Raw genomic sequence first — 26,649 nt, forward strand, 5'->3', positions numbered from 1 at the left:
ACCGTGTTAGCCAGGATGGTCTCGATCTCCTGACCTCGTGATCCGCCTGCCTCGGCCTCCCAAAGTGCTGGGATTACAGGCGTGAGCCACCATGCCCGGCTGGCGCAATGTCTTTCAGTGGTAATTTGACATTATCTACTTATTTTATTTTATTTTATTTATTTATTTTTTTTTGAGACGGAGTCTCGCTCTGTCGCCCAGGCTGGAGTGCAGTGGCGCGATCTTGGCTCACTGCAGGCTCCGCCTCCCGGGTTCACGCCATTCTCCTGCCTCAGCCTCCTGAGTAGCTGGGACTACAGGAGCCCGCCACGCGCCCAGCTAATGTTTTGTATTTTTAGTAGAGACGGGGTTTCACCATGTTAGCCAGGATGGTCTCCATCTCCTGACCTCGTGATCGCCCACCTCAGCCTCCCAAAGTGCTGGGATTACAGACGTGAGCCACCGCGCCTGGCCTATCTACTTATTTTAAATGCACATACCCTTTTGACTTTGCAATGTACTTTAAAAAATTTATCCTACAGATCACATATGTACATAAACATACATACATGTTCATAAAGATACATAGGGATTTTTCATTACAGCAATGTCCTTATTAGCAAAAGACTATAAATAACCTAAATGGTCATCCATATGGGTCTGAACAAACTATGGTGCATCCCAAAATGGAATATTATGATAAAAACATAATCCCCAAGATAGTCAAAAAAGCAAATCAAAAAGCAATGTGGACAGCTCTCTCATTAGTGTTTGTATGCATAGAATGTTTCTGGAAGGAGACACAAGAAATGAATAACAGTAGTTGCCCTGAGGAGCAAGACTGAGAGTTGAAATCAAATGGAGATTTGCTTTTCACTGAACATCCTGTAAACATGAAATTTTTTCCATGTACATTACTTTTTCAATTGAACAAAAACTAGTTAACTTTTAAAAATGAGTGCAGTCATCATTTATCACTACATCCCTATCAGAAAGGCAGAGGGAGGCATACCAACTGAAGACAAATTCTAAGAAAAATAATGCTAACCTATCATTGCAGATTAAAGCGCCAAAATGGATATCCTAGAGCAAAGATAGTCCTTGGTCCTTAAAGAACTCTTCTCTAGAGAGTGATAAGAACCACAGGGACTAAGCACACGAGTTATCTTTCCAGATCTCACATTATCCAGGTATTAACTCCAGAGCCTATAAAACAAGAGCTGTTCTTCCCTCCATCTGCAGAAGCATAGGAGTGCTCTTATACTTGGTGTGTTGGTTAAGATGAGGATTTTGGGGGAAGAAGGAAAAGAGAAGGGACTGATGGATATACTTTATTTTTTATTTTTTGAAACGAAGTCTCACACTGTCGCCCAGGCTGAAGTGCAGTGGCGCGATCTCTGCTCATTGCAACCTCCGCCTCCTGGGTTTAAGCAATTCTCCTGCCTCAGCCTCCTGAGTAGCTGGGATTAGAGGCATGCGCCACCATGCCTGGCTAATTTTTTGTATTTTTAGTAGAGACAGGGTTTCTCCATGTTGGCCAGGCTGGTCTCAAACTCCTGACCCTGTGATCCGCCTGCTTTGGCCACCCAAAGTGCTGGGATGACAGGCATGAGCCACCGTGCCCGGCCTGGATATACTTTATAATGGTCTCCTGGTCCTAATATCTTTGGGCAACTTATTTCTTAGTTTTTCCCTTTCATCTTGACACCTTATATATAAATTCACTTTACAATTCACAAAACACAGTTCTACTTACTTACTAATTCTCCTAACCACCTCGTAGATGGGTATTACAATACCATTTTATATGAGTTTCAGAGGGGTTTCCTTGTCCCACAAATATTAGGCTTGTGTCCTGGCACCCGCCGCCCCCATTGAACTCTCCAAACCTGATGCTTTCCACTCTGTGACTTTCTCTCTTCATCCCTGCTCAATCTTCCTGCACCAGCACCCGATTCCATTTTATTCCAGTCAACACTAAACACCTGTGTTCTTAGGTGCTGTGATTCTAGACAGTGACAGAGGAAATTTTTTAAGGACCAAGGACAAGATATGTTTTTCCTTCTGGGGACAGATTTGAGCTAGTTGCTTTTTAAATATTGTTCCTTTGTTATTCTGCCTGATAAAACAAAGTAGTGGGCCTTATAAACAGGATCTCACCAGTATTGAACACCTACTATGCTATATTGTCTAGACACTTTATTCATTTTATCTCACTTACCCGGTAAAAGCAGGCTCTATTATCTCCGCAATACAAATGAGTTGACAGAAATTTAGTGAAGACAAGACAGTTTTAAGTTTAATGTCATACACCTCCTGTGTTCCCATGCTGAATAAGGATTCAAACCCCAGTATCTGGCTCTACAGCCTGTGGTACATTACACCATGTTGTCCAACAAGCATAGCTCTCAGGGTTACATGGTTTGTTAAAGTGGTTAAAAACCCCAATCAAAGGCCACGTGGAAGTTCTTAAGCAGGGGTAGGTTATGCCAGAAAAAAAGTAGCTGCTATTCAGCTAATTTTCTCACATTTACTCAGTCTTTCCTGTCTCTAAAATAAAAATGAATCTAAGTTCCAGAGAAAACAAATGGGGGCAGTGTGAGCCAAGGAAGTGAATAATAAGCAGAAGACAAAGGCAGCCTCTGCTGATTGGGAGGTAGTCCCATGAGGTCGGCCTTCTGCAGTTGCCAAGCAATGAGTGTAAACAGCACAAGATCATGGCCACTAACTACAGTGCCAATCAGGTAAGTTCCCATTCTCCGTTTCTTTAACGTTTACTTTTGTTTTTCAGATTCTATCTTTGGACTGTCCCCTCTCATAGGATTCTGATCTTTGAACAGATAGCTGCGAGTGGAGTGAGATAATATTTTACCTCCTCAAGGATAGAGAGAGCTCAGGGGCGATCCAAAGGTATCTCTGGGTTAAATTTGTAGGGTGTAAACCAGAAGTTGGCAAGTTTTTTTCTGTAAAAGGGCGGAGTGTAAAAATTTTAGGCTTTGCAAGCCAAGTGGCAAAGTCAAAAATATTCTGTAGCTACTTACATAATTAAAGAAAAACATTTTTCCATAACATTTTTGACAAATTCAAAATATAACTGAGTACAACTTTTTGTACTACTAATGAAAATAATGGAATTTTGGGGGTTGAGAAAACATTTCACTTAACTGGGATTCAAAGTTAGTATTCCATTTTACTGAATCAATTGTAAATGTTCATCTATAAAAATCATCCTTACTCTCAGGCCATCCCCAAACAGGCAGCGATATGGATATGGCCCATAGGCCATAGTTTACCAACTCCTGATCTAGACCAGTGCTGCCCAACAAAAAGAGTGCGAGCCACAAATGTAATTTTAAATTTTCTAGTAGCTACATGAAAAAATTAAAACATAAAATTTAAATATATTGAATTTAACCCAATAAATCCAAATATTATTTCAACATTTAATCAGTATTTTTAAAATTATAATCAGACATTTTACATTCTTTTTTTGTACTAAATCTTCAAAACCTGCTGGGTGTTGTAGCTCATGTCTGTAATCCCAACACTTTGGGAGGCTGAGGCAGAAGGATCACTTGAGGCCAGGAGTTTGAGACCACCCTGGGCAATATGGTGAGACCTCGTCTCTACAAGTAAATTAAAAAATTAGCTGGGCATGGTGGCATGCACCTGTAGTCCCAGCTACTTGTGAGTCTGAGGGAAAAGGATCGCTTGAACCCAGGTGTCCAAGGCTGCAGTGAGCTAGGATTGTGCCACTGACTCCAACCCAGGTGGCAGACCAAGATCCTGTCTCAAAAAAAAAAAAGAAGAAAAGAAAAAAACTTCAAAATTCAGCATATTTCACACTTATAAAGCACCTCAATTTGAACTAGTCATATTTCAGGTGCTCAACAGTTCCATGTGGCTCTTGGCTCCATGCTGGACAGCATACATCTAGACCAAACAAATTATACCCTTGTCATAGTGACTGAAAGCCTACATGGTTGGTCAGGCCTTTGGTCTTCAAATCTAAAGAACTGTGCCTAGTCTTCATTTCCTGGGTTTGGGGCCTTGAAGTCTCACAGGGATACTTATCTTTCTCTCCACAGTATGAAAAGGCTTTCTCATCCAAGTATCTGCAGAACTGGTCTCCCGCTAAGCCAACAAAAGAGGTATTCCATGTTCAGTGCACCTATAAGATAGCCTCATGCTCTCCCTGTCAATTAACTCCTTTTAGCATTCTCTAAACTCCCATATCCTTCTCTGACCAAGCTCCCCAAATACTTCCCTTTTTCTACTCACAAACCTTTATCTCTCCCACTTGTACCCCAGAGCATCTCTTCTCATGAAGGCTACACTCAAATTATTGCCAATGATCGTGGTCATCTACTGCCTTCTGTGCCCCGTTCCAAGGTGAGATACTATCTTCACTCCTATCAAGAAAGGCAAATAATTGAGGCACAGAACTGGGAGATGTGCAGTCTCTCACAGCCATTATCGGGAAAATTAAAGTTTAATCTAATTCATGTTGTAATGTGAGAGCCCCTGAACTTCCGGCCAGCTTACCCAGCAGGATAGAGTTGTGTTTAGCACCCTTTGGAAGTTCTTAAATTGATCAATGATCTGTATAAACAAAAGCCTTCAGATGATGACATCTGTGCAGTGGGTACTCCTTTGCCACACTCAGCCTAAGGATGTGGAATTTAAGTTGGCAGAGCAAAGTGGATGAAAAAATTAGGCCTGCAAAGCCTAAATGAGGGAGGGGGATAAGGAAGGGTGGGAAGATTATGCTTTCAGTCTTGTTTCATAACCATGCATTCCTAAAGGTAAAGAATGGAAATAAGACGAACAGAGGTCTAAGTCAGTTACTAGGAGTGAGAAGCCCTATTGAGGAATCCCTTTTCATTTTTAGGCAAATCCTTGGGGTTCCTTCATGGGCACCTGGCAAATGCCTCTGAAGATACCCCCTGCTCGGGTGACCCTGACCTCCCGTACAACTGCTGGTGCTGCCTCCCTCACCAAATGGATACAGAAAAATCCTGATTTACTCAAGGCCTCCAATGGGCTGTGTCCTGAAATCTTAGGCAAGGTATCTATTCGTCCCATCTAACCCAAAACCCTGTTGTCTCAATTTCTTTTCAACCTCAAAAAATGTCTATTGTTATGCCACCACTATTCCAGCAGGGGGGACCTCTAACCAATTTGTCTTATCCTGACTAGTCCTTCATCACCTCCTGAGGCCTGAAGGGATGGGCTAAGGACATCTTACCCCCAACAGTAGAAAATGATCTAATCTCAAGGTGGGGGAGGGTGGTTAGAGAAATCAAATTTAACTTTTCTTATTTGAAACTTGATCTACTGCCCATGGTATGGGGAGAAAGGGAGTTAGAATCCTGAGGTGCATTAGGAATGATCCGGGCCTGACCAGAGAGATGACTATCTCTTCCACTGTTATCACTGACAGCCCCATGATCCAGACAGTCAGAAGAAACTCAGAAAGAAGTCTATCACAAAGACTGTACAACAAGCACGAAGTCCAACCATAATTCCAAGCTCCCCAACTGCCAACCTCAATTCCCCAGATGAACTCCAAAGCTCACACCCCTCTGCAGGTCATACTCCAGGTCCCCAAAGCCCAGCCAAATCCTAAGAGCCCACCTGGAAGTCCACGTATGCTAGAACTCTGGGCAGGGCCTAATCTAGCTGAGGTCCAGAAATACAAACCTGGAACTTCATATGGACCAAGTGGCCACACACTGAAAAACCTGTATAGCGATTGTGTGAAATAAACAAGAGCCCCCAGTCAGAACTGTGAAACAGGGAAATTTTGGGGTGGGAGTAAAAGCAAATTTGGAAAATAAACTTTTTTTTGTTGAATCTTTTACTGATCTGGATTTTCCATTCTTGCTATGGCTGCCTCTTGTAACACAATTAGGAGAAGGAAGGTGGGGGAAAATAAAGTAGGGAAAAGAACATACAGTGGTTTGGGTGGAACACATTTTTACAAGAATTGAGTCAGTTATACTCCAGAAATGACCAACAAAAAGTTAGTCTGAATCATGGAAAAAGGGCAGAACCTCAAAGAACCAGTCCCTCAACCTACCCACTCATTTCTTATCCTGAGCATGCACAACTAACAACTACAACATCAGAAGTAGAATTGTTGAGTAGAGTATGTATATGTGTGTTTGGAGAAGGTGGGGAAGAAAAGGTAGGGAAAACCAAAGTAGAAGATACTACGCTTGTGTAAGACCTTCTATCTAAGCCCAAGTACAAATGTAGTTTGAAAATTGAAGATATTAAAGTGATTGGAAGACAGAGAAGAAAAACAAAGACAGTAAGTAGAAATTTAAGGCAGAATAACAAACATGATGCTCTGTCACACCCCCCACCCACCCACTACCATGCTTCAATCACCCAAATGGTAGGAAACCACCAAAAAATTTAACTGCCCTACCCATTTTCCAGCCTCTAACAGCTGTTTATCATTGACCCCATTTTATATTTTCCTGGCACTGGCTGTTAAATTTAATGCCCTTGCCAAACCTTTCCCAGTCCCAATGACAAAGTGTTCTCTCATGATCACTTGTCCCTCATTCCAAGGACAAAGTAGAGAATAGCTGGTTTAAGATGGAGGAAAGGTACAAGGACTTGCCAGGTCCCCTCTAGTAAAAAGGGAAAAGCAATCATTACTTAAAGCCAAATACTATTTGGGACCCTGAATGAAGACTGTTAAAACAGCGGGTCCCCACCTTAACTAAGGTCTTCCTATCCAGTCGACACCAGCTAGTTACCATTTCCCCTCTTCGACCCACAGCTTTAACTGGCTGGCCAACAACTTGAAGTGACAGACGAGATAGGTCTCTTATTCCAGAGTTCCCAAAAACTATCAAAACAGCATGCCTGCTAAAGCCTGGCCTATATGGATTTTAAAAGCAGCAAGTTTTCTCATTAAATTATATATTTTTGCCAGGTTTTCAACAATCCCTTCTTTTTTAAAAAATCTCTATGCTTCATTCACCCCAAGCCTATAACTTCAGGTCATCATCCCCTAGCTGTCACCAACACTGGTCCTCTGTGCCCCTCACTGAATCATAATTTGCTGAACTGTACCATGAAGCTTATAATCAGTCCTTCGTGGGATTTTGGTGCCTATAACCCAAAAGCACTCTACATGTGTCACTTCTTTTTTCTCCTTTCTCTGAGGCTTCTCTGTGATATTTAAATCTCTGGCTAAGTTCTGATTCTCTGAAAACTTTTCCAATGATGAGATGTAGGAAAACTGTTTCCCTCCTGGGAAAGGTCAGATTGCGGGGAGAGGGAGGATGTAAATGCCTGAGACCCGAGGGAAGAGGAGGATATTGGTTCCTTCCCAACAGCCATTTTCTTAGTTTCTCTAGATTTCAAGGAGAGTCAAAGATAAAATGAGTATTTTAATTCAGTTTCAGAAAAAAAGGGTACATTACTTCGATGAGAAAGCGTAAAATTAAGAGGCTTTTCTGGAAATCCAAGAAAAAGAAATAACCATTAATATGTTCAACGATAATTTTCTGGATCTTCCTCTTGTGTCAAAAGCTATATATTTTCTCCTCAAAAGCAGCTGCTCCAAGAACTAACTAGTCCTCTTTATCTCCCTCTAGCTGGGACAGACTAATTCCCCTCCACCCCCACCTCTCTTTCAATAACACTGTGTAGGTGTTAATGGCCTGGGCTCTTACCAATGAAGAGAATTGTCCTTTAAGCCAGCAACCCACAGGCAGTGGCACCCAAAGCCTCACCAACCACCCACCCCCCGCCGCCCGTCCCCAGGGCAGAAGCCACAGAGCTGGCATTGTTTCCACTGTCTCAGGAAGAAGGAGCCAAAAGCTGACCCTCAGCACAAATCAAAGCCCAATATGGAGAGAGAATAACTGCTTCTAGGCCGAGAGTAGGCAAGCTGTGGGCAAAAAAGGGGAGTTTTTGCAGCCACCTCATCTTTAGAAACAAGGGGAAAACTAGACCCTTTTCCACTATTATGGTCTACAAGGTACTCTACTGCTCCAAGGGGATCTGAAAGTACAAAAGTATCTAAACAAACAAGGAGAACTTTTCCCAGGCTGGAGATAAGAATCACAAACAGAAAAAGATGGGTGAATGTAATAATGTGTAGGAAGATGATGCTGGAAGCCTCCGTTCTTTACATGGCTGCCAGCCCCATAGAGGACAACACAGTAAGAACCAGGACAACCACTCCAGACTGGTACAGCTGGGGAATCTTCAGGCCTTTTCCTAGGTCCCACATCTGTGGACAAAGCAAAAAAAAAAAAAAAAAGGAATTTCAGTAAACAGGACATTAACAGTTCCTGTCTCAGAAAGTAATTCTGCCTAAAGGAATAGATATCTCCTCTCAGCATGATTCTAGGGAAAAGCGCTTCTACCCTTATGCCCCACCTTTACGCTTCTTAAAACCCACAGTATGGAACCTATTATCCACTTATTCCAACGACAGAAAATCAGGTTCTATTGTGTGGTGATGATAGGAGGAATGTTCTCTAGAATGCCACAGGCCCCATACGGTATACAAAAGCTTCCAGAATGAACAGATACAACTTTTCCTCAGGAACACACATCTAGATTAATGTTTCTCAAGGCGTATTCTTCCAAACACTTGTTCCTCAGAATGTTGAAAGCTATTATATGGGCCAAAAAAAAGTTCTGTGGTCAAAGTTCGTAAATATTTAACTGCAAGACTTTCTAAACAGTTTTTTGTTTTTTTTTTTGAGACGGACTCTCGCTCTGTCGCCCAGGCTTGAGTGCAGTGGCGTGATCTCGGCTCACTGCAAGCTCCACCTCCCAGGTTCATGCCATTCTCTCGCCTCAGCCTCCCAAGTAGCTGGGACTAGAGGCGCACGCCACCACGCCCGGCTAATTTTGTTTTTGTATTTTTAGTAGAGATGGGGTTTCACCGTGTTAGCCAGGATGGTCTTGATCTCCTGACCTCGTGATCTGCCCGCCTTGGCCTCCCAGAATGCTGGGATTACAGGCGTGAGCCACTGCGCCCGGCCTCTAAACAGTTTACTAATGCACACTGTGAATCTCCAAAAGAGAGATATAATATGCCTGATTTCCTAGATACAGTCAATCTCAGAATCTTTTTATAGAGGTAAACTCTGTTTAACAGAGGACTAGTATTCTAAAGGATACTCTGAGATCTAGAACACTATTTCTCAATTTTGTTTTGACTGTGGCTCCACTAAGAAATACCTTTAAAATTGGAACCTAATAGATATGTATATATAATATAGCAAAAGTTGATAAAACAATATTTACCATTACTGAGTGGTGCCATATATATATATATATATATACAAACACACATACATTTATATATTTTATACATAAATAAATTTTATTAAAAAATTTATATTTTTTCCTTTTTGTGGAGAACGGGGTCTCATTATATTGTTCAGGCAGGTCTTGAACTCCTGGACTCAAGCTATCCTCCTGCCTCTGCTTCCCTAAAAGCTGGCATTACGGGCGTGAACTTCTGCACCCAGCCGCTCCAGTGGCGCCATCTTGGCTTACAGCAACGTCAGCCTCCCAGGTTCAAGCGATTCTCTTGCCTCAGCCCTGCCAGTGGCTGGGACTACAGGCGCATGCCACCATGCCCAGCTAATTTTTGTATTTTTAGTAGAGACGGGGTTTCGCCATGTTTGCCAGGCTGGTCTTGAACTCTTGACCTCAAGTGATACACCCTCCTCAGCCTCCCAAAGTGCTGGGATTATAGGTGTGAGCCACCGCGCCCAGCCCCAGCTTATATTTTCTATTCTATTTTAATTTCCTTTTTTGTTGGTAGCATGCCACTAAATTGGTTTTCTACCAATTGAGTTAAAACCCACATTTCTTTTTAATATTAAAAAACAGAGATAGACTCTTGTTATGTCTTGCCCAGGCTAGTATTGAACTCCTGGGCTCAAGCAATCCTCCCGCCTCAGCCTCCCAAAGTGGTGGGATTATAGGTGTGAGCCATCTCACCCAGCCCCTACCCCACCACCCCCACTTTTCTTTTTTTAATTTTTTGAGACTTTGTCACCTAGGCTGGAGTGCAGTGGCACAATCTCAGGTCACTGAGGCCTTGACCTCCCAGGTTCAAGCAATCCTCCTGCCTCAGCCTCCCAAGTAGCTGGGACTACAGGCACCCGTCACCATGCCCGGCTAATTTTTTGTATTTTTGGTAGAGATGGAGTTTTGCCACGTTGCCCAGGCTAGTGTCGAACTCCTTAGCTCAAGCAATCCACCCGCCTCGGCCTCCCAAAGTGCTAGGATTACAGGCGTGAGCTACCATGCCCCCGGCCCCACATTTAACAAAACACTAATTGTGACTCTCTTGTGTCTTAGGGATATTAACATATTAATTTTTTTTTTTTTTTTTTTTTTTGAGACGGAGTCTCGCTCTGTCGCCCAGGCTAGAGTGCAGTGGCGCAATCTCGGCTCACTGCAAGCTCCGCCTCCCGGGTTCACGCCATTCTCCTCCTAGCCTCTCCGAGTAGCTGGGACTACAGGCGCCCGCCACCACGCCCGGCTAATTTTTTGTATTTTTAGTAGAGACGGGGTTTCACCGTGGTCTCGATCTCCTGACCTCGTGATCCGCCCACCTCGGCCTCCCAAAGTGCTGGGATTACAAGCGTGAGCCACCGCGCTCAGCTTAACATATTAATATTATATTGTAAGTCACTAAATGAGCCCCTGGGCAAAAGCAGTCTTCATTTTCCACACTTCCCACATACATGGCGCCTTAACACACACATACACACATACGCCCACAGTCTGAATGTAAAACTGCCTAAATTAGGAGTCAGTTCAGAGAAAAGATGGAGAGAGCCCAGAAAAAAAAAAAAATCAGGATGAGAAGATGCCTCCACCTCAACCCTCAAATTGCTTCTAACTACAAGATTAGGAGTCAAGCAGATTCCACAAAGAGTTGTTTTGCTTAAATAAGGACAATGTTTTATAGAGAGTGAGTCCTACTGGGTAGTGGTAGTAGGCAGGGATATTCCCTAGAATGCCACAGACCCTATAACCTCCTACTCTTTCACTCCTCACTCCCCCATTAGATCTTCTGGCAAGTCAACTATCAAGTTCAGAGGCCAAAAACTACAGACTGTCACAGAAAACACAAAATCCTGTCCCACACTCACAGCCAGTACTTGCTAGAAGAAAAAATAAAAGCAGACTTAAGGACCTTCAGGTTCTTCACTTCCCTCAACAAAAAGATTACTATCACAGGCAAGAACCAGGGCAGAAAAGCTCTAAGTTCTGCAATTTTGTAAAACCTCCCCTCTCTTCCCCCCATACTGAACAAAGACAAACATAGGGCAAGTCTCTGCCTGAGCCAAAATATGAACAGAGGAAGCTGATCAGCTGATTTTCTTTACAGAGCTTTGTTCTGTGGAATACGAAGTCATTAATGGAAATGTCCTCCCTCTCTACTGCCTCCCCCTCAGGGAAGTGAAACCTCATTTTAAATCAAACTGAACACTGCCCCAGGGAACAGTTGATACAGACACTTAATTTAATAAGTCATTTAGTCTCTCATTTTTTTTTATTCCATTAAACTGTCTATTGGACCAGACTGAAATCCAGGAAGTGCTTGTCTCTAAGGCTGAGTAATAAAAAGTCAAATTAAGGCAAAAGCATCCATCTGACAGTTGGCTCAGATTCAGAAGTAATGAAAATACAGAAAGAACTGAATTTTAATTGCCTTCTTGGAAGCAAAACTAGGGAGACTACAAAATATAAAATCTTTTTTTTTTTTTTTTGAGACGGAGTTTCACTTTTGTCACCAAGGCTGGAGTGCAGTGGCATGATCTTGGCTCACTGCAACCTCTGCCTCCTGGATTCTCCTGCCTCAGCCTCCCAAGTAGCTGGGATTACAGGCACATGCCACCACCCCCAGCTAATTTTTGTATTTTTTGGTTTTTTTGAGACGGAATTTTGCTCTTGTTGCCCAGGCTGGATGGAGTGCAATGGCATGATCTCGGCTCACTGAAACCTCTGCCTCCTGGGTTCAAGCAATTCTCCTGCCTCAGCCTCCTGAGTAGCTGGGATTACAGGCATGTGCCACCAGGCCCGGCTAATTTTGTATTTTTAGTAGAGACAGGGTTTCTCCATGTTGGTCAAGTTGGTCTCGAACTCCCGGTCTCAGATGATCCGCCTGCCTCGGCCTCCCAAAGTGCTGAGATTACAGGCGTGAACCACTGCGCCCGTCTATTTTTTTTTTTTTTTCTTTTTTTAGATGGGGTCACTCTGTCACCCAGGCTGAAATGCAGTGGCACAATCTCGGCTCGCTGCAACCTCTGCCTCCTGGGCTCAATCAATCCTCCCACCTCAGCCTTACGGGTAGCTGGGACCATAGGCGCACACCACCATACCTGTCTAATTTTAGAAACCAGTTTTGAGCAGACCATGAGGTCACATAGGAGGCAACATGGACAGTTTTCAATCTATTAAATGATTCCTGCCATGTGCAGTGGCTCGCGCCTGTAATCCCAGCACTTTGGGAAGCCAAGAGTTCAAGACCAGGCTGGCCAACATGGTGAAACCCCATCTCTACTAAAAATACAAAAAAAAAAAAATTTGCTGGGTGTGGTGGCAGGCACCTGTAAGGCTGGCCAACATGGCAAAATCCCGTCTCTACTAAAAATACCAAAAAAAAAAAAAAAAAATTAGCTGGCCCTGGTGGTGGGCATCTGTAATCCCAGCTACTTGGGAGGCTAAGGCAGGAGAATCGCTTGAACCTGGGAGGTGGAGGTTGCAGTGAGCTGAGATTGCACCATTGCACTCCAGCGTGGGCAACAGAGCAAGACTCTGTCTCAAAAAAAAAAAAAAAAGATTCTTAACCTTAGTATTAAAACCTGGAATTCTTGGCACCCAGTTTCTATTAAAGTTGGCCCCATTCTGTCCAATAGCTCAAAACAAAAATGCAATATAATGTGTAGATAAGAAAAGGTAATCTATTTGAGTCCTGTCAGAAGCACTACTCTGGGTCAACAGGAACGGAAGAATGAAAGCAGCAACAATGGTTATCTAGCTCATAACTGAATCCCCAGTGTCTACAACAGTACCTGACACATAAATAGGTACCAATTAATATTTATCTCATAAACATGTATTCTAGGCCTTCAGGGATCTCTTTTAAATATCCCTCTTAAAAATGAAGAGTTCAGCAGGGCACAGTGGCTCACGTCTGTAATCCCAGCACTTTGGGAAGCTGAGAGGGGTGGATCACAAGGTCAGGAGTTTGAGACCAGCCTGGCTAACATGGGGAAACCCCATCTCTACTAAAAATACAAAAAATTAGCCGGGCGTGGTGGCAGGCGCCTGTAGTCCCAGCTGCTCGGGAGGTCAAGGCAGGAGAATCTCTTGAACCCAAGAGGTGGAGTTTGCAGTGACCCAAGACCACGCCAACTGCACTCCAGCCTGGGAGACAGAGCAAGACTTTGTCTCAAAAAATAAAATAAAATTAAATTAAATTAAATTTAAAAAGGAAGAGTTCACAATGAGACCCTGCAAGTATCTGTGAGGCTTATACCATTGCTCAGCTACACCACCAGCAGGACTGCCAGATAACGCAGAGGGGAACTTGTGAACTTGTCTGGCTTTCCCCAAGAGGACTCTGAGTCACAACTAACCTTAAGAACAGCACTAAGGGCTGGGTGTGGTGGCTCATGCCTGTAATCCCAGCACTTTGGGAGGCCGAGGCGGGCGGATCACCTGAGGTCAGGAGTTCGAGACCAACCTCAACATGGAGAAACCCTGTCTCTACTAAAAATACAAAATTAGCCAGGCATGGTGGTGCATGCCTGTAATCCCAGCTACTTGGGAGGCTGAGGCAGGAAAATTGCTTGAACCTGGGAGGCGGAGGTTGCGGTGAGCCGAGATCGTGCCATTGCACTCCAGCCTGGGCAACCAGAGTAAACTTGGTCTCAAAAAAAATAAAATAAAATAAAATAAAAATAAAAAAATAACAGCACTAGCTGGGTGCGGTGGCTCACACCTATAATCCTAGCACTTTGGGAGGCTGATGCAGGCGGATCACTTAAGGGCAGGAGTTCGAGACCAGCCTGGCCAACATGGTGAAACCCCATCTCTACTAAAAATACAAAAATTAACCAGGAGTGGTGGCACGCATCTATAACGCCAACTACTTAAGAGGCTGAGGCACAGGAATCTCTTGAACCCAGGAGGCGGAAGTTGCAGTGAGCTGAGATCGTACCACTGCACTCCAGCCTGGGCAATAGAGCGAGATCCACTCTTGCAAATCCTCCCAGTCTCCCCACTCCCTTCACAGAGAAAATGTGCAAATCCCCAATTAACTTACCAAGTGTCGGATCCCATTCCAGGTATGATACATGAGAGGGAAGACAAGTGCAAACTTAGCTGTGTGGATCAGTGCTGGCCCCAGACACAAGGACTTCACGAGTTCCAAATAAGACTCAAAGTTCCCAGGGAGTAACAGGGCCGACATGCCAAAAAGAGAGACCCCTGAGGAGAAAACCAAGTAGCTCGTCACAGCTGCTCACAAGTTACAACTAATATGATACGGAAAACTGGGACCCCTGGCACCTCATACAATTCTAAACCATTTTGAAATGGAGAAGATTTTTGTTTTGTTTTTTTCTTGAGACAGAGTCTCATTCTGTCACCCAGACTGGAGTTCAGTGGTGCAATCTTGGCTCACTGCAACCTCCACCTCCCAAGTTCAAGCAATTCTCCTGCTTCAGCCTCCTGAGTAGTGGGGATGACAGGCACCCACCACAATGCCCAGCTAATTTTTGTATTTTTAGTGGAGACGGGGTTTCACCAAGTTGGCCAGGCTGGTCTTGAACTTCTGACCTCAAGTGATCTGCCCACCTTCGCCTCCCAAAGTGCTGAGATTACAGGTGTGAGCCACTGCACCCGGCCTTGAAAAGGAGAAGATTTAAACTCATGTTCAAGTTTATAGTGGGAGATAGACTACTTGGGATCTCACCATAAACTAAATGTGCCATATGTTTTAGTATGTTATTCCTCCTTTCAACATCCTTCTCTATAAAAACTTCACTTGCCAGTTTAGAAGTCAAGCCTTGCTATATCATCTAGTTCACCATCTAAGTAAGAAAAGGTAAAAACAGTGTGCTCAGAACAGAGAAGAGTGAGAAAAAAAGTTAGGTTCTCTTTTTTTTTTTTTTTTGAGACGGAGTCTCGCTCTGTCACCCAGGCTGGAGTGCAGTGGCGCCATCTCGGCTCACTGCAAGCTCCACCTCCCGGGTTCACGCCATTCTCCTGCCTCAGCCTCCCAAGTAGCTGGGACTACAGGCGCCCGCCACCACGCTCGGCTAATTTTTTGTATTTTTAGTAGAGACGGGGTTTCACTGTGTTAGCCAGGATGATCTCAATCTCCTGACCTCATGATCGTCCCGCCTCGACCTCCCAAAGTGCTGGGATTACAGGCATGAGCCACCGTGCCCGGTCGGTTCTTTTTTTTTTTTTTTGAGACAGAGTCTTGCTCTGTTCCCCAGGCTAGAGTGCAGTAGCGTGATCTCAGCTCACTGCAACCTCTGCCCCCTGGGTTCAAGCGATTCTTGTGCCTCAGCCTCCCAAGTAGCTGGCCTTATGGATGCATGCCACCATGCCTCGCTAATTTTTGCAATTTTTAGTAGAGACAGGGTTTTGCCATGTTGGTCAGGCTGGTCTCAAACTCCTGGCCTCAAGTGATTCGTCCACCTTGGCCTCCCAAAGTGCTGGGATTACCAGCATGAGCCACTGCGCCTGGCCCATTTTTTATCTTTATTTTCTAGTGTTGCTACCTCTGAAGAGAGAAAAAATTTTAAATCATTCAAATCTCTATTACACAAAAATTTAAATTAAAATGAATTAGAGACGTAAATGCTAGAGCTAAAACTATAAAACTCTTGGTAGAAAGCATAGAAATAAATCTTCATGATCTTGGATTAGGCAGTGGTTTCACAGATGACACCAAAATCATAAATGACAAAAGAAAAAACAGATGAATTGGATTTCATCAAAATTACTAACTTTTGTGCTGCAAATAATACCATCAAGAAAGTAAAAAGACAACTCAAAGGAATGGGAGAAAATATTTGCAAATATGGAGAACTTTTATCCAGAATATATAAAAAACTCTTACAACTCAATTAATAAAATGACAAATGGATCTGAACAGACATCTTTCCAAGGAAGATAAATAAATGGCCAATCAGTGCAAGAACAGGTGCTTAACATCATTAGGCATTAGACAAATGCAAATCAAAACCATAATGATATAATGTAAATGCTATGTGTATATATTTGGAAGATTATTTCCCTATGTGAAAGAAAAAGTAAGAATATTTTAATGTCTGACAGGGCTGCATTATTTGTTGGGGCTCAGTGGCTATCAACCACCAATGACTGAGAAATCATGTATAACAAATATGAAACTCAAATTAGAAATAAGATGTTATGTTGGCTGGCACGGTAGCTCATGCCTGTAATCCCAACACTTTGGGAGGCCAAGGTGGGCAGATTATTTGAGGTGAGGAGCTTGAGACCAGCCTGGGCAACATGGTGAAACCCCATCTCTACTAAAAATACAAAAATTAGCCAGTTGTGGTGGTGCACACCTGTAGTCCCAGCTACTCAGGAAGCCGAGGCAGGAGAAACTCTTGAACCTGGGAGGTGGAGGTTGCAGTCAGCTGAGATGGCACCACTGCACTAGTCCAGCCTGGGCAACAGAGTGAGGCTCCATCTCAAATAACAAAACACACACACACACACACAGACACACACACACACAAAGAAATAAGATGTCATCTGTAAAATGGGAATAAAATTTAAAAAACAAAAAAGAGGCCAGTTGTTTCCCATAATCACCAAAACATATTTTGGGGAAGCAAAAAAGAGTACCCACACCACAACTCTCAGAGACCCTGATTTGATAGTTTGGGATCATTGCTCGAACTGTGGTTTCCAAACTACACCAAGCTGCCCTGGGGTACCACAGCAAACTCACAGGTCCTACAGGATATTTTACATATTCAAATGAAACACAGTGATACTTAACATCTGTTGGTCATCATGTGAACCACTACTAGCTCAAGGTAGTTCAGTTTCAACATTGGATGTTAGATTTCTTTCAATGATCACATCTTTGTACAGCTGGGTTTTCAGCAAAAATGAAGTTCTCTGTGTGAAAATCAGTGTGGAACAAGAAATGAGGGTGGCAGTGTCCAATCTGATTTCTAAGGTTGGAGGAGTTGTATAATATCCAACAGCAGATACATCCTATTAGTAAGTAATTATGATTGGCTGGGTATGGTGGCTCATGCCTGTAATCCCAGCAATTTAGGAAGCTGAGGTGGGAGGATTGCTCGGGCCCAGGAATTCAAGACCAGCCTGGGTAACATAATGAGACCCTGTCTCTACTAAAAATAAGACAAAAAATAAAAATAAAAATAAAAAATATTAGCCAGGCACAATGGTGTGCACCTGTAGTCCCTGCTACTTGAGAGGCTGAGGGGAGAGGATCACTTGAGCCTGGCAGGTGAAGGCTACAGTGAGCTGTGATTGTGCTACTGCACTCCAGCCCGGGTAACAGAGTGAGATCTTGTTTCAAAAACAAACAAAAAAGTATGGTTATTTAAGAATGAAATAAAAATATTTTTTTCTTTCCATATATGTGGATGATTTTGTTTTTGCTTGTTTTTCATAGAGATGAGGTCTTGCTATGTTGCTCAGGCTGGTCTCTAACTCCTGGGCTCAAGCGATCCTTCTGCCTTGGCCTCCCAAAGCACTGGGATTATAGTTGTCAGCCACTGCCCGGCCTATGTGGATGATTTTTTTTAAAAATGTCTACTCAATGGCTAAGAAATAAATAAATAAGCTGTTTGGATCTAACAAACCAATAAAACAAAAGTGTTCGGTATTTACCTTGACTTAGGAGCACCATGAAAATAATTACTGAAGACACTGAGGTAACCTGAACTCAAACAGTTTGATGAACATTTGGGAGGAAGATATGACACAAGAGGGTTCAGAGTCTTTGACACTCTGGATAGATGATAAGCTATTATAGAAGACTGCAGGAACCCCTCTTTTGATAGTTTTGATAGGAAATTCAAAACTATCTTTTGAATTTCAGTGCCAACACAAAGCTCTGAAACTTCAATAGCCAAACATATGCCTTAGATATCTGGGCAAACTCATCCTTCATCTATGCACCAAATAGGACAGCAGGCTCACAGCTGAGTCCCAGGGATGGCCACCCACACCAGTATTAACCAACAGAAGACCAGACCCTGATATGGTGTTATCCTAGGATAACACCACCTACTCTCAAATGGCCTCCGAGAGTAAAAACTCATGGAAATACTAGGATGTGAATAACAGTGTCTTCAGCTTTTGTTTTCCTATGAATAATACAGAATTATGTCAATTAGCTTAATCAATTCAAAAAGAGAAGACTGCCTCTAAATAAGTCAAATGTTCTCAAAATCATTCTACTACTACATACCCCCACACCGATTTTTTCTTTTTTCTTTTTTTTTCTTTGAGACAGAGTCTCGCTCTGTCGCCCAGACTGGAGTGCAGTGGCTCGATCTCACTCAGCTCACTGCAACTCCGCCTCCCAAGTTCAAGCAATTCTGCTGCCTCAGCCTCTCGAGTAGCTGAGACTACGGGCATGTGCCACCACACTCGGCTAATTTTTTTGTATTTTTAGTAGAGACGAGGTTTCACTACGTTAGCCAGGCTGGTCTCAAACTCCTCACCTCAGGTGATCCACTCGCCTTGGCCTCCCACCTGCCTCGGCCACTTCAGTTTCTTAAGCTCTTAAATGAAGATACTCCTGTTTCTCAGATTATTATGAGGGTTAAATAATTATGTAAATGTTTAGTAAATAATGGCTATAGCAATAGTTGTATTTGAATTAGGTGGTATTTTTCTGATGGATAGAGTCCTTAAACAAAACATAAAATGATACGGTCTCTGGATATACACAGAATACTGGTGATTTCTGACTGGCGGGATTATGGGCAGCTTTTCTAAGTATATATTTCTATAATATTTTCATTCTTGGTAATATGTTCTTGTAATCAGCAAAAAAATTTTTTATACAAATCTCTGGGAGGTCAAGGAGATCTGGGATCATTACCAGATTCCAACCCAGATATAATTAGGAGAGAGATCATGTTGGCTGGCTGCCTCACCAATTTTTCAAAAAAGGCTCCACCTCTTCAAACAGGAATATTAGTTAATTCAATTGAAAGCTACTTTAGCCAAAGCTTTCATCATTACAAGTGAAAAACATATAAGAATTAAATATGAGATTTTCTGAATTCTCCTCTGATATTCAGTATATTGGGAATCAGGAAACTGACCCCACTCCTAGAACCTGAGTGCCTCAGAGAGTCCTCTAACAGCCAAACAATTTCAATTGGGAAAATAAAGCCACTGAAGCTGTCCTATCTAATCACTAAGAAAAATTAAATAGTGCTTTTTCTTGACTGCCAAGACCAGTTCCTGCTGGCTCCACCCCAGTTAAGTCCTATATATGTAATTGTGCAGACTGTCAGCAAGTCCTGTTGTCACTTCCAGAAGTCATCATAAGCTCTTTCAGACACTTCTTCCTAGCAAGCCCCTGCAGATGTCACAGCAAATGAAAAGAAAACATCTAAAAGAGCCTTCATGAAGCTGTCTAAATGATGATTAAAACTCAGTGTGACAGCACATAACTGTTCTTTTATTTACAGTGTTGTCACACTAATCTCATCATGATGTATTCTGCCCATCTGCTTCCCCACAACTTCTCTTGAGGTCAAGAGTACTCATGTACTGAGGTAAAGTAAAGCATTTCTGAGAAGCATTTTCTCTTCTGGTAAGAGTTTTGCCAGGTCATCCCAACTTGGTAATGCAAGGACTAAGACGTAGCAGTCAGCAGTTGTGAAACAGGAAGGGCTGAGAAGGACTTTTTTAACTACAAATATCACACATTTTCTGAGAGGTATAAGATTAACAATTCTGATTATTACTGTAAATAATAATCACCACCAAGCCTGTATTAGGAATTTCATATATAGTAATTAATTTTTATAATCCTTAATAGGCATTATTTTAAGTAGAAAAAGAAATGATGATGTAGCAGAGTGAAAAGTAACTACAAGATCACTCAAGAGATCTCAAAGATGACAAGAACTCTTGGTGCATTTTCTACAGCCCAAGGCCTACCTTCAGGCTTGTCAAAATTACAAGAGACTGGGGCCGGGCGCGGTGGCTCACGCTTGTAATCCCAGCACTTTGGGAGGCCGAGGCAGGCGGATCACGAGGTCAGGAGATCGAGACCACGGTGAAACCCCGTCTCTAGTAAAAATACAAAAAATTAGCCGGGCGTGGTGGCGGGCGCCTGTAGTCCCAGCTACTCAGAGAGGCTGAGGCAGGAGAATGGTGTGAACCCGGGAGGCGGAGCTTGCAGTGAGCTGAGATCGCGCCACTGCACTCCAGCCTGGGTGACAGAGCGAGACTCCGTCTCACAAAAAAAAAAAAAAAAAAAAAAAAAAAAAAAAAATTACAAGAGACTAAAGTATAGAAGATAGATGGCAAAACCTCTTCTAATAACCAAAATCCAAGACCCAGAAAGCCAAATTAAAAATTAGCAGATTAGAGCAAATGGAGGAAATAATTTTGACAGAAATGTCATTTAGGCAAAGTTGAGGCTAGATAAACCGGAATCACACGTGCACCACACACACTTCTCCACTGACTGGATAATTTGTGCCTTCCAGGTTCAATGCCTCTCTCCTTTGGACTCTAGAGAATAAACACTGAATATTTGGTTCCCTGGCCTTCTCTTTTTTCCTTTTTTGTTTCTGATTACCCATTTCCCTCTTACTGTCACCACCACTCATCTCATTCTTTGCCCCTCCCAAGAGGCAAGTCAAACCCAAATGCCTAAGGAGCCAAACGGATGTGTGAATCAAGCAGAGCATAAGGCAATTAAGGCCATATAGACTAGTGGTGCTCATAGAAAACTGTTGGAGAGGGGAAGTATGTATGTTTCACCTAAATGCACTCAAATTCCATTTCTTTTCATCACAGCACAAAGAAACAAAGTACATCTGTTGACCAAACATGGCCCACAGGCTGCCAGTTTGTATCCTGAGAAAGAATATAATACTACCAACTGAATTATTGCCTTACTTAATTTCAATCACATTATGGTCTCATGTCTCTAACACATTTGGGCTATCTTTGATTTTTTTGAAAAAATACCTTTATTGGGTATAATTGAAACATGAAAAAATTGTACATATTTAATGCATATGTTTTTATGAGTCTGGAACTTTTGTTGATGTTTTAAGCTACACTACATTACTCAGTGACATGCATAAACTTTTCTTTTTCTCAAATGGAGAGCAAACCATATCCACTGTGAAAGAATTTATACTAGTTTTAAGGTCTCTAAATTCTAACTGTTGCCCCCATACACAGCAAAAAGGTATTATCCAGGCTGAGCATGGTGGCTCACACCTGTAATCCCAGCACTTTGGGAGGCCAAGGTAGGCGGATCGCTTGAGCTCAGGAGTTGAGACCAGCCTGGGCAACACTGTGAAACCTCATCTCTATTTTTAAAAAATTGTTTAAAAACTAGGCCGGGTACATGGCTCACCCCTGTAAACCTAGCACTTTGGGAGGCCGAGGCAGATGGATCACCTGCAGTCAGGAGTTCGAGACTAGCCTGGCCAACATGGTGAAACCCCATCTCTACTAAAAATACAAAATTGACCAGGCACGGTGACGCGTGCCTGTAATCCTAGCTACTGGGGAAGCTGAGGCAGGAGAATCACTTGAACCTGGGAGGCGGAGATTGCAGTGAGCCAAGATTATGTCACTGCACTCCAGCCTGGGAGACAAGAGCGAAACTCGGTCTCAAAAAAAAGTTTTTAAACTAAAGAGGAAAAAAAAAGGTATTATCCAAATTTGTGGACAAAAATACTGAGGCTTGGTGGCAGGTGTGGTGACAAATAACTTTTCCAAGGTAAGGTCTCACAGTTAGTGACAGAGTTAGAATTGAACTCCGATTTGTCTCATTCCAAAGTCTGCATTTTTTTCACTTTTTCTACACTCAGTCTGGAATAACCAGGATTTCTAAAGTATAACAAATGATATTTAAGAATCAATAACTAATATCCCATCTCATGACAGGTCCAGAAGAAAAACACAGTCATTTTCAAAGCCCATCAGTTACTTTATGAATCTGTAAATCTTTTGGCTTTTCTAGAGAACAGGCTACCTGCCTGAGCAGCAGGTTTGCCTACAAATTCAGGCAATCTCTCACAAAAGTTCTGATTCTTCCATCTGATCCTGTTTTTATTTTATTTTTTATTTTTATTTATTTTTATTTTTGAGATAAAGTCTCGCTCTGTCACCCAGGCTAGAGTGCAGTGGCGTGATCTCGGCTCAATGCAACCTCTGCCTCCTGGGTTCAAGCGATTCTCGTGCTTCAGTCTCCCAAGTAGCCCACATTACAGGAATGTGCCACCTACACTCAGCTAATTTTTTGTTATTTTTAGTAGAGATGGGATTTCACCATGTTAGCCAGGCTGTTCTCAAACTCCTGGCCTTAAGCGATCCACCTGCCTTGGCCTCTCAAAGTGCAGGGTTTACAAGCATGAGCCACAGCACCCGGCCTGACTCTGTTTTTAAAGACTACCCAAAACATTCAGGACCATTCTTATATCCATTCAAGCTAATTGTAGAATTTATATACAGATACACGAATATCTGTATATATTGGTTCAAAGCTTAAAATATCTGTTGTTGGCCGGGCGCGGTGGCTCATGCCTGTAATCCCAGCACTTTGGGAGGCCGAGGCGGGCGGATCAGGAGGTCAGGAGATCGAGACCATCCTGGCTAACACAGTGAAACCCCGTCTCTACTAAAAATACAAAAAATTAGCCGGGCAAGGTGGCGGGCGCCTGTAGTCCCAGCTACTCGGGAGGCTGAGGCAGGAGAATGGCGTGAACCTCGGGGGGCAGAGCCTGCAGTGAGCCGAGATCGCGCCACTGCACTCCAGCCTGGGCGACAGCGAGACTCTGTCTCAAAAAAATTCTGTTGTTTAGTATCTTTATTCTCTCTTTCTAATCTCATGCTTTATGTTGTATGTTTTATCTTGTTATCTACGATTTCCTAGACTCATTCATTATTGCAACTTCAGCTATCTGCCATTCTCAAGGCATGTACCTAATTTCAACTAGACTTTTATAGGAAAAAGTCAAATAGACTTTTTCTGTCACTACGAAAAATCCTGAGTATTTATTTTATTTTTATTTATGTATTTATGTATGTATGTATGTATTTATTTACTTATTTTTGAGACAGAGTCTCGCTCTGTCACCCAGGCTGGAGTGCACTGGTGTGATCCTAGCTCACTGCAACCTCTGCCTTCCAGGTTCAATCAATTCTCCTGGCTCAGCCTCCCAAGTAACTGGGATTATAGCCATGCGCCAACACAACTGGCTAATTTTTTGTGAGTGTGTGTGTATTTTTAGTAGAGATGGGGTTTCACTATGTTGGCCAGGCTGGTCTCTAACTCCTGATCTCAGGTGATCCACCCACCTTGGCCTCCCAAAGTGCTGGGATTACAGCCATTGGCTACAGCACCCAGCCCTGAGTATTTTAATCTTTATGGAACCTAAGCAATGTTAAGAGTGCTATTAGTCTCCTCTTTCAACCTTTTAAAACATTGTAGGCCAGGCGCAGTAGCTCACGCCTGTAATCCCAGTACTCTGGGAGGCAGAAGGCAGGCGGATCACTTGAGGTCAGGAGTTCAAGACCAGCCTGGCCAACATGGTGAAACTCTGTCTCTACTAAAAATACAAAAATTAGCCAGGCATGGTGGCACATGCCTGTAGTCCCAGCTACTTGGGAGGCTGAAGCAGGAGAATTGCTTGAACCCGGGAGGAGACAGAAGTGCAGTGGGCCACAATGGCGCCATTGCACTCCAGCCTGGGCGATGGGGCAAGACTCCATCTCAAAAAAACAAACAAACAAAAATCATCAAGTTCCTTTATAATAAATTCTATTTTAAAGTCAAACTAGTGTTAACATGCTTTTTAAAATTTATATATTAGCCATAAAATCTCTATAGTTAAAATAAATAACTTATTTTGTATTTATCGAGGAGGCCAGCTTGTCCTGTTACTGGAACAAAAGAGAACATGAACTTTTAATGGCTTTTCGTGGTCTACAGCATGGCAGTCAAAGTCCTTCACCATCTGGCCCACTTTCTAGCCTTATCCTCTGTCACTTCTCCCATAAACATCACTCTTTTTTTATTTTTTGAGACAGAGTCTCACTCTGTTGCCAGGCTGGAGTGCAGTGGCGTGATCTCGGCTCACTGCAACCTCTGCCTCCTGGGTTCAAGCAATTCTCCTGCCTCAGCCTCCCAAGTATCTGAAACTACAGGCACACGTCACCATGCCCAGCTAATCTTTGTATTTTTAGTTGAGATGGGGTTTCACCATGTTGGCCAGGATGGTCTCGATCTCTTGACCTTGTGATTCACCTGCCTCGGCCTCCCAAAGTGCTGGGATTACAGATGTGAGCCACCGCGCCCAGCCCCAAAAATACCATTCTTAAGAAACAGACCTCAGCCGGGTGTGGTGGCTCATGCCTGTAATCCCAGCACTTCAGGAGGCCGAGGGAGGTGGATCGTGAGGTCAGGAGTTCAAGACCAGCCTGGCCAAGATGTTGAAACCCCATCTCTACTAAAAATACAAAAAAAATTAGCATGGCATGGAGGCAGGTGCCTGTAATCCCAGCTACTCGGAAGGCTGAGGAAGAGAATTTCTCGAACCTGGGAGGCGGAGGTTGCAGTGAGCCGAGATCGTGCCACTGCATTCCAGCCTGGGCGACAGAGCAAGACTCCATCTCAAAAAAAAAGGAAAAAAAGAAAACAGACCTCGTCATAATTATCCAATGATCCGGGAGATTTCCAATCCCTATGCCTTTCCATAAAAGAATTTCTCTGTTGGAATGCCCTCTTCTACCTCCTCTTCACAAACTCTCCTGTTCACGCTTCTTTCAAGCCTTCTAACTCCCTCAGAGTGCTGTCAACTCTGTGTCCTGAGTTCTGCATCCATGGATTCTGCATCTGTGGATATACAACTAACTGTGGATTGAAAATATTGGGTGGGGGAAATGAATGGTTTTATCTGTACTGAAAACGTACAGACTTTTTTTTTTCTTGTCATTATTCTATAAACAATATAACTATTTACATAGCGTTTACATTGTATTAGGTATTATAAGTAATCTAGAGATGATTTTAAGTATATGATGCACATAGGATATATCCAAATACCACATCTTTTTATATAAGGGACTTGAGTATCTGTAGATTTTGGTATCTGAGGAGGAATCCTGGAACCAATCTCCAACAGATAATAAGGGACGACTGTATTTGTTGGTTTCTCCTCTGGGGTATCATATCTCTTATTAAAAAGCTATCATGGCCGGGCACAGTGGCTCGTACCTGTAATCCCAGCACTTTGGGAGGCCAAGGCAGGCAGAACACCTGAGGTCAGGAGTTCAAGACCAGCCTGACCAACATGGAGAAACCCTGCCTCTCCTAAAAATACAAAATTAGCCAAGCGTGGTGGTGCATGCCTGTAATCCCAGCTATTCGGGAGGCTGAGGCAGGAGAATCACTTGAACCTGGGAGGGAGAGTTGTGGTGAGCTGAGATCACGCTATTGCACTCCAGTCTGGGCAACAAAAGTGAAACTCTGTCTCAAAAAAAAAAAGCTATCACAGTGCATTATAAATATTTGTCTTACTCCTTAGACCTCTATCCTTGAGAATAGAGACTATATATTATCCCTATCTAATTTCTAATGCATAACAGGAGGTTAATTAGAAGGTAGGAAAAAGCGACCACTATGAGCAAAATGATTTACATGGGTATGTTCATTTAGTAAATAAAGATTTTTTAAGCACCTATTGAATGCTAGAGGGTATGAATGGTAAATAAGATAGACAGAGTATCCACTTTTTGACGACTTTACAGTCTAATAAAAGACACAGATTTGGCTGGGCGCAGTGGCTCACGCCTGTAATCCCAGCACTTTGGGAGGCCGAGGCGGGCAGATTACTCGAGGTCAGGTGTTCGAGACCAGCCTGGCCAAATAGTGAGACCCTGTCTCTACTAAAAATACAAACATTAGCCATGCATGGTAGTGGGTGCCTGTAATCCCAGCTACCCCGGAGGCTGAGGCAGAAGAATTGCTTGAACCTTGGAGGCAGAGGCTGCAGTGAGCTGAGATCGCGCCACTGCACTCCAGCCTGGGCAACAGAGTGAGACTCTGTCTCAAAAAAAAAAAATAAAAAACGAAAAACAAAACAACAAAAACCCAGATTTATAAAAAGTTAGCAAATAAAATAATTACAACTGCCAGGCGCGGTGGCTCATGCCTGTAATCCCAACACTTTGGGAGGCCGAGGCGGGCGGATCACAAGGTCAGGAGATCGAGACCATCCTGGCTAACACGGTGAAATCCCGTCTCTACTAAAAATACAAAAAATTAGCCAGGCGTGGTGGCAGGCGCCTGTAGTCCCAGCTGCTGGGGAGGCTGAGGCAGGAGAATGGCGTGAACCCGGGAGGCGGAGGTTGCCGTGA

At 43.1% G+C, this 26,649-nt stretch overlaps 2 protein-coding genes across 4 annotated transcripts in view; one reads left to right on the forward strand and one right to left on the reverse strand.

Annotated features, from left to right (window-relative positions):
• The first annotated feature begins 2,684 nt into the window (after positions 1–2,684).
• On the forward strand, positions 2,685–5,840 carry CFAP126 (cilia and flagella associated protein 126). The gene is made up of 5 exons (XM_058442898.1): positions 2,685–2,723; positions 4,068–4,130; positions 4,291–4,371; positions 4,871–5,047; positions 5,423–5,840. The coding sequence occupies exons 1-5, from the start codon at positions 2,697–2,699 to the stop codon at positions 5,606–5,608; spliced, it is 534 nt and encodes a 177-aa protein (XP_058298881.1). The 5' UTR covers positions 2,685–2,696; the 3' UTR covers positions 5,609–5,840.
• Positions 5,841–7,371: 1,531 nt separating this feature from the next.
• The window catches only part of SDHC (succinate dehydrogenase complex subunit C), a 56,482-nt gene continuing 37,204 nt past the window's right edge, over positions 7,372–26,649 (reverse strand). For all 3 annotated transcript variants that reach the window (XM_032161182.2, XM_058442899.1, XM_058442900.1), the window contains 2 exons: positions 14,318–14,481; positions 7,372–8,239 (listed from right to left, as the gene is read on the reverse strand). In XM_032161182.2, coding sequence (XP_032017073.1) covers positions 8,135–8,239; positions 14,318–14,481 — 269 coding nt within the window. In that variant the 3' untranslated portion in view covers positions 7,372–8,134. The remainder of the gene's footprint in view (positions 8,240–14,317; positions 14,482–26,649) is intronic.

The sequence above is a fragment of the Hylobates moloch genome, unplaced genomic scaffold (genome assembly GCF_009828535.3).
Source record: "Hylobates moloch isolate HMO894 unplaced genomic scaffold, HMol_V3 SCAFFOLD_8, whole genome shotgun sequence".
NCBI lineage: Eukaryota > Metazoa > Chordata > Mammalia > Primates > Hylobatidae > Hylobates > Hylobates moloch.

Coding starts and splice junctions, on each gene's coding strand:
- CFAP126 (XM_058442898.1), top strand. CDS start 2,697: ATGGCCACTAACTACAGTGCCAATCAG. Junction 2,724..4,067: donor CTAACTACAGTGCCAATCAG/GTAAGTTCCCAT, acceptor TTCTCTCCACAG/TATGAAAAGGCTTTCTCATC. Junction 4,372..4,870: donor CTTCTGTGCCCCGTTCCAAG/GTGAGATACTAT, acceptor TTTCATTTTTAG/GCAAATCCTTGGGGTTCCTT.